This window comes from Alosa pseudoharengus, unplaced genomic scaffold (genome assembly GCF_046254945.1).
Source record: "Alosa pseudoharengus isolate Yale_2024_CS ecotype anadromous, Long Island Sound unplaced genomic scaffold, YU_APseudo_1.1 YU_APseudo_1.1_scf_6, whole genome shotgun sequence".
Classification (NCBI taxonomy): Eukaryota; Metazoa; Chordata; class Actinopteri; order Clupeiformes; family Clupeidae; genus Alosa; species Alosa pseudoharengus.
In genome coordinates, this window is record NW_027468848.1 from 16,420,360 (window position 1) to 16,428,010 (window position 7,651).

Sequence of the window (7,651 nt, forward strand, 5' to 3'; positions counted from 1 at the left end):
ATTTACTGTAATATGAAATTCAGGTGGAAAACCCCAAACATTGCCATTAATGTTATTGCATGGGTCATTATATAAGCACACTCATTGTGGTTGGTCCCACTGAGAGCGTTATATGGATATTTAGCCTCAGTTGTAAACTTTGTAAAACTTTCAAATATGTAACATACAGAAACTGCATGTCAATAAATGTGGTCTGATAAAACTGTGTATGTACTGTATGTGTGTGTGTGTGTGTGTGTGTGTGTGTGTGTGTGTGTCTGTGTCTATGTCGATGTCTATGTCTGTGTCTATCTCTGAGGGTGTAGTATTCCGTAAGGGGATTTGTCTAGTAGGCTAGTCATTACAGAACAAGGAAGACAGGTAACCAAAAGGAGAAAGAACAGGAGAGATTTCATCCATGATGCTTAGAGGCGTGGCTACCTGTTTTGTTTAAATGTGACACATCTGCAGACAGAGGCATCCTAAAGTCGGAGCAACCCGCCAGAGGTAAGAGCTGCAGGCTACACATATGATGGGAATGGTTGCTGTATATGTGCATGCTGATGGGAAAACAATGGTCTTTACTTAAATTCATTTGCTTTTGTCTTTGGTTAGTGGTGGAAAGCCAGTATGAGTCCAAGTAAAATTGAAGGGCAGTTAGGATTTGTGTTGCAAAATTACTTTGTTATTGGTCAGCTGAAATTGCAGATTGTGGTCAATTGTGGCCCAACTGTGGCGTTGAGTGAAATTGCTGATTTTTCTACAGAACTAATTCTCTTATAACTCAGAAGCAGGAGTGCCGCTGGTGGGTGGTGTCCCGATAATACTATATTTTCTCAAACTATTGTCTGTCATAGGGCCCACATTTTCTAGCAGCGCCCCTGCTTAGGAGATTTTTAGGGGATAATCTGCAAATAATAACATTTAAGTGAGAATATACAGTTTCTTTGTTTTGGCTAATACATCAGGACAGATAAGAAGGGGCATCTTATGCTGATCCTTTTAACTATTTTAGGTGTGTGTGTTGCAGAAATGGCACGTGTGCTGTGTTTTCTGGCAGTGGGGCTGTTTGTGTGTGTGCTGGGACAGTTGACTGCAGGTGAGCAAAATCTGGTTCTCACATTCTCTCAAGTTTAAAAATTAAATTTAATTACATTCTCATTTTTTGATCGTTTGCTATTGCTTTTGACAAATGCATCTGCTAAGAACCAAAAACATAAACATAATATCTCTGATGATGTCATGGATTATACAGTATATGCTATATAAGTATAGTGTTATTGCAATTTATAGTACATTTGAAATGTAATATGTACAATTTGTAAAACCCTTGTGTGAAAATTCAGAAGAATAATACAAAACCTAAACAATACTTAACATAAGAGATGTTTAATTTTTAAATGAACTCTACGTTTGGATTTGGTTTGCTCATGTATGATTATGTGTGTGTGTTTATTGTCACTCACAGCGACCTTGAGCCACAATGACGTACTGAGAGCCATCAATGATGCCAAAAGAGTCATTGATGATGCCTACACTTACTCTCGTGCTGAGTAAGAGACTTCACAGTACATATTTGAACATTTAAATGTGTGTTAGTGTGTACAAAGCACGTTGATACTATTTAATGTGTGTGGTTGTGTGTGTGTGTGGTTGTGTGTGTGCAGGTCTCTGAGGCGTATAAGGAGGGGTAGCTATAATCCATCTGACCTCTTGCGTTTGATGAAGCAGCCGGCCCGAGATGCTCGCTCTGCAGTGAGATCAGCAGACTACCTGGAATACACTCTCCACCTCCTGAACGAAAGACACCACATCCACAAGCGCTCACTCAATGCTACAGGTACACACACACACACAAGCACACACACACACACACACACATACAAGCACACACACTCTGAATAGTTTATATACAGATATAAAAACATAGATAAGTTACACACTAATATACTGATGCTTTATGTGTTGATGTGTTTGTGGCAGATTTGATCAGCGAAGAGGATCTGGACACTATCCATCGTCTGACTGGATGTGCTGCCCGTGTACGTCAACCTAATTGCAAGACCACACCCCACGTAAACCAGTACCGTACAGCTACAAGCGTCTGTAACAACAGGTAAATGCACACACGCACAGAGGCGTGAAATGAAGAGTGTTGTTTCCTTAGTCACTCCTTAAACTCAGATACACCAATGACAAAAGTGAATTCACAGTATCTGTGTGTGTGTGTGTGTGTTTGTGTGTGTGTGTGTGCGCGTGTGTGTGTGTGCGTATGTGTGTGTCTGTGTGTGTGTGTGTGTGTGTGTGCGTGCGTGCGTGCGTGTGTGTGCGCGTGCGCTGGCGCGCTCTCTTAGGAATTTTCCCCGCCGTGGCTCCTCCTCGACCCCCTTTGCTCGTTGGCTTCCAGCTGAGTATCAAGATGGCATCTCCCTACCACAGGGCTGGGACCCCATGCTCCAGCACAATGGAGCCATACTGCCACTGGTATGTTTAGTGTGTGTGTGTGTGTAGTGTGTGTGTGGGGGGGGGGGGATTGGGGGGCTCTTGTGCATGTGTGTAATGGATATCAACAGCCAGTTAAAAAAACACCCAATCGATTAGTTGATCCATGGTCAGTTAAATTTGTTCAACATCTACACGTAAACTAACTTTGTCAACAAATGCAATGCAGAATCATGAGCATGATCACTCCTTCCAGCTTGCCTGCTCTCCTATTTTATGACCTTTTGTCACTTTTTCTCAGGTGAGGCTCGTTTCAAACCGCATCCTTAGCACAGCCAACGAGGATGTGGTGAGTGACAATCTCTACACACATCTGATCACCATCTTCGGCCAGTGGATGGACCATGACCTCACATTAACACCTTTCTCTCCGAGCATCCGCTCCTTCAACAGCGGCATCAACTGTGACGATAGCTGTGAACGTACAGAGCCATGCTTCCCCATTGGTGTAAGTTAACACTCCGAATATCCCAACATACCGTAATTCTGCCAGTATTAGCATGTTGAATTTATCAGTCATGGTGAAAATGTAAAAGTTAAAAGCATGATAAATAGAAATAATAATAATATTGACTGAACTTTTTAAGGTCCTCACATTGGATGTTCTTCATACTGTATGTCAATGAGAAAGCACATCACTCTTACATCTTTTTTAACATACAGATTCCTCCCAATGACACACGCTTTGCGAGCAACTCTGACGAGTGCATCCCCTTCTTCCGTTCTGCTCCGGCTTGTGGAACTGGCAACACCGGTCACATTTTCGGAGCCGCCAACGTGCGCGAGCAGCTGAACGTCCTGACGGCCTTCGTGGATGTGGGGCAGGTGTACGGATCAGACGAAAAGCTGGCGGAAGAACTGCGCGACCTCACCAATGACAAAGGCCTGCTGAAGGTGAACGAGCAGTTCACAGACAACGGACGTGAGCTGCTGCCCTTTTCTCGGTTGAAGGACCTGTGTGCCAACCGTAGGCGTATCACTAACGATAGCAACGCTCAAGAGGTGAACTGCTTCCTGGCTGGTAAGGATTTCCATATGTGTTTTTGTCTATACACTTACTGATTTATTCTCTGCCCTGTCTTCTTCTGGTTATCTTTTACATGTAAAAGTAGTTTGGTTGGTATTTATGGTTATTCCATGTTATATCCCCTTTGTTAGTTTCTTTAGATAAAAGCATCAACTAAAACAATACATGGAAATGTAAAATGCTATTTTGTGATGGAATATCAATGCAATGGAAAAACGGAAGTGTGTGTATGTATTTATGCCTGTGCTTGTACAGGGGATGAACGTGTGGACGAGAACATTGGGTTGACCTCTATCCACACTTTGATGTTGCGTGAACACAACCGTTTGGCACGTGCTCTGGCCAAACTTAATCCCCAATGGAGTGGAGAGACCATCTATCAGGAGGCACGCAAGATCATGGGTGGCTACTTCCAGGTCTGTATTTGTGTGTGTGTGAATTTATGAAAGTGTAGGAACATGGATGCACAATGGTGTAGTTGCTAAAGCATGTTAGATGTGTATATGATAACTGCTGATACTATGAACACAGACAGAATATTACTGTCATATGCCGCATTGCTGAACTTCTCCCTTTATCTCACAGGTGATCACGTTCCGTGACTACTTGTTACACATTATTGGCCCAAATATCCTTAACGGACCTGAGCTTGGCCCTTATCCTGGTTATGATGAGAATGTGGACCCGTCCATCGCAAATGTGTTTGCCACCGCAGCCTACCGCTTTGCCCATCTGGCCATTCAGCCCTTCATGTTCCGCCTGGATGAGAAGTATCAGGAGCATCCACAGTGGCCCAGCGTGCTGTTCCACAGGAACTTTTTTACACCCTGGAGGCTGATCTTTGAGGGTGAGAGAGCATGACATAGGTCTGCCAATATGCACATGTCATAGTATAACAGTTTTATCAGCTGGTTCCGACAAACAACAATGTATCTTAACATAAACTTCCTGTGTCTGCCTGTAGGGGGCATCGACCCAGTGATTCGTGGTCTGGTGGGCCGTCAGGCAAAGCTCAACACACAGGACACCATGATGCACGATGAGTTGCGCGAGCGCCTCTTTGAGTTCCTCCATCACGTAGCGCTGGACCTGGCTGCTCTGAACATGCAGAGGGGACGCGACCATGGCATTCCTGGTATGCGCTCACTTACGTATCCCTCTTCCATTCAACATCGTTCATGACATTCACAATGTATGCTGAATCACTAAGTCGTATTTAACACTATCACAGACTGTAACTGGTCCTCTAAAGTTGCTGTTGGCAGTGCAGAGAGCGGCGTCCTGAGACAGGAGTGGCTAATCTAAGTCCGTCCGTCTCTCTTCACAGGCTACAATAGCTGGCGTGGCTTCTGTGGCCTGTCCCAGCCTCGCACGCTGGAAGAGCTGGCCGTGGTCATGAACAACACCAAGCTGGCCCGTAACCTGTTGGAGCTCTACGGCACCGCAGACAACATCGACGTGTGGCTGGGAGGAGTGGCCGAGCCTTTCGTGGAAGGAGGACGCGTGGGACCACTGTTTGCCTGCATCATTGCCAGACAGTTCAGGAATGTCCGCCAGGGTGACAGGTCAGCACGCGCATTCACACACACTCAGTCAAACACACACACACATGCAAAATCAAACATACTTTGTTTATCCTCATACATATGCAAATCTTTTTTAGATTCTTGAGTAGAACAGCATATTACAGTAAGATTAGTTTATAACTGTGCATGCATGTGTGCATCAGGCTGTGGTGGGAGAATGACGGTGTATTCACCGAAGCCCAGCGTGAGTCTCTGCGCACAGTAGCTCTGTCTCGTTTCATCTGTGACAACACCGGCATCACTGATGTCCCTGAAGACCCCTTCGAGTTCCGGCCACGTGGCTCTGGGTACACACGCTGTGAGGACATCCCAGCCTTTGACCTGAGCCCCTGGGAAGAGAATGGTAAGAAACCCATGCACTGTAAATATTGGTAACAGATTAAGTATATGCATTTTTGTGTGTGCTTGTTTGTATGTGGTGTAATATTGTATTTGTCTTGGCAGCTGAGGGCCCAACCAAAGACTACGCCCCATGGAAAAGTGAGCAAGGTCCAGCTGGACCCCCAGGTAAGAGACTGTCAGTCATATAGCTTACTGCCATTTGTACAATGCAACCATCTGCAGGTATATATGTACTGCACCATACATTAACCCAGACATAATGAACACAACAGATCCCCCTGTAATTGAGAGAGTGTACATGTCAAATAGAACTGTACAGAACAGCCTTAGAGAGAAAGGAGAGATCATGTCTGTATTCCACAACTTTGACCCCTGTTTAACCTTTAACCCCTATCTCTCCCTCTTAGGCCCTGCTGGTCCCCCTGGCCCACCTGGCAATGCTGCTCGCGCTGCCTTCGCCTTGCGCCTGGGCTACAACTTCCCGCACCCAGGCAAACCCATCGCCTTCAAGGATGTCATCTACAACGGCCAGAGCCTGTACAACACCCAGACCGGCGTGTTCACCTGTGTTGAGCCCGGTGTTTACCAGTTTGACTTCCACTGCACGCTCTACCAGAACGTGGGCAACGTGGACCTGCGCCACAACGACAAGCTGGTGCTCCACTCCTTCACCACGCAGCAGAACGGCTACGTCACCGCCACCGGGGGCACCATTCTGCAGCTGAAGGCTGGGGACAGTGTCTACCTCAGTGCCAACTATGGCGGCAACGGACTGACCGCTGACAGCTTCTTCTCCGGGCACATCCTCTTCACCGTCTAATGGACAGAAGTTACATCTCAATGAGAGCTACTCTTCTTGAGTGGCATAGTCTCATAGGCCTATATGATCTGATTTACTGTTACCTGTCCTCTTCACACACAAATTCTCCTCTTGTCCTCTCCTTCCTGTCTAGTCTCTTCTCTCCCTTTCTCCATCACTCAGGTCAGGAAAAATGAAGATGGAGGATGAGCACTTAATATATGTGTATCACATGTCGTGTTTTATTTTGTGTCTTAAATTGTTTCATGAATGATTGCTCTTAATGTATTTGTCAACGCTAATGGATGTATTCTGTCAATTTGGGTGATAAGAAAAATACTTTCATGGAGGAACACTTGTTTGCACTGATTTAACAATGCACTGAATGTACATACTCACAAACACGTAGCCACATTTTCACAAATTCAGAATGTGAAGCTAAAAGGCTATCTGACTTTTAAATTATGGTGATTAATTAGCACCAATTCAGGGATTTGAGTCAGTAACTGCTGTTAACATAAATGGGGAGTGTTTGCTTGTTGAATTGTGTTCCTGTCCTGTCCTTTCTTCAAGATCTTTGTATACATTCTTAATGCAATAAAATCACAATCAAGACTAATTCCTGGTGGTTCCTCTTTAGTACTATGAGTTGCCTAGCGTTTTGCATTCTTGTGGTAGTTTTGGGACTTCCAAGATGTGTTCAAAGACTTATCTGTTTAATTAATTACATTAATTCATTCTCTTTTATTATGGTTTGTATGTTACGCTAGCCTAGTCGACACCAAACCATTCTCAGTTGTAACTGAGAGTGGGTCTGGGGAAGGTTCATTCACGGCTTAGTTTAGTTTAGTCTGGTTGTAGGTTAGGGGAGAACCGGGAAGAAAGAAACTTTTTAATTAAACGTAATTTACAAAGACATCGTACCACACTTAAAGCTAATATTTTGTTGTGACCGGATCAATTGTGAGAATTGCTTGTTGTCGACTACGCCACCTTGGATCTAATGCCCAGGGACCCCAGAACAATACACAACGTATACTGATACCAATTAGAAAATATGCACAGGTTCAGATACACCAGGGAGACGTGAATTCCAGTGAAATCAAATGTCTTTATTGAAAGAACTACTTAGGGGAGGGGGAGAGGGAATTGTGAAGTAACATGATACTGAATGATACTGTATACATGATAGTAACATGATACTGTACTGAAAAAGAACTGGCAGGGGTTAGAAAGATGTAAAAATATATTTTATCATTCTTTACTTATTGCATGATTTACTGTAGCAGAAAATTGGTTATGTAATACAATCAACTCTAAAAACAGCAGCTGGGCATGTCGCACTCACAAAAATAACAGCAGGCGGGGCTTACCTGGGTGGGGGGAGGGGGGCAGACTATCTGGGGGAAGGTGTCC

At 44.5% G+C, this 7,651-nt stretch overlaps 1 protein-coding gene across 2 annotated transcripts; it reads left to right on the forward strand.

Annotated features, from left to right (window-relative positions):
* Nucleotides 1-428: 428 nt before the first annotated feature.
* LOC143106718 (eosinophil peroxidase-like) lies at nt 429-6,854 on the forward strand. Of its 2 annotated transcripts, none has more exons than XM_076271150.1 (15): nt 429-486; nt 995-1,078; nt 1,448-1,532; nt 1,647-1,819; nt 1,963-2,095; nt 2,334-2,463; nt 2,723-2,929; nt 3,145-3,502; nt 3,764-3,924; nt 4,094-4,355; nt 4,473-4,643; nt 4,836-5,073; nt 5,238-5,437; nt 5,539-5,601; nt 5,844-6,854. In XM_076271150.1, the coding sequence occupies exons 2-15, from the start codon at nt 1,012-1,014 to the stop codon at nt 6,254-6,256; spliced, it is 2,661 nt and encodes an 886-aa protein (XP_076127265.1). In that variant the 5' UTR covers nt 429-486; nt 995-1,011; the 3' UTR covers nt 6,257-6,854. The 2 variants fall into 2 exon arrangements, with proteins under 2 accessions (XP_076127265.1, XP_076127266.1); XM_076271151.1 differs by having other exon boundaries at nt 460-486; nt 1,010-1,078.
* The last annotated feature ends 797 nt before the right edge of the window (nt 6,855-7,651 follow it).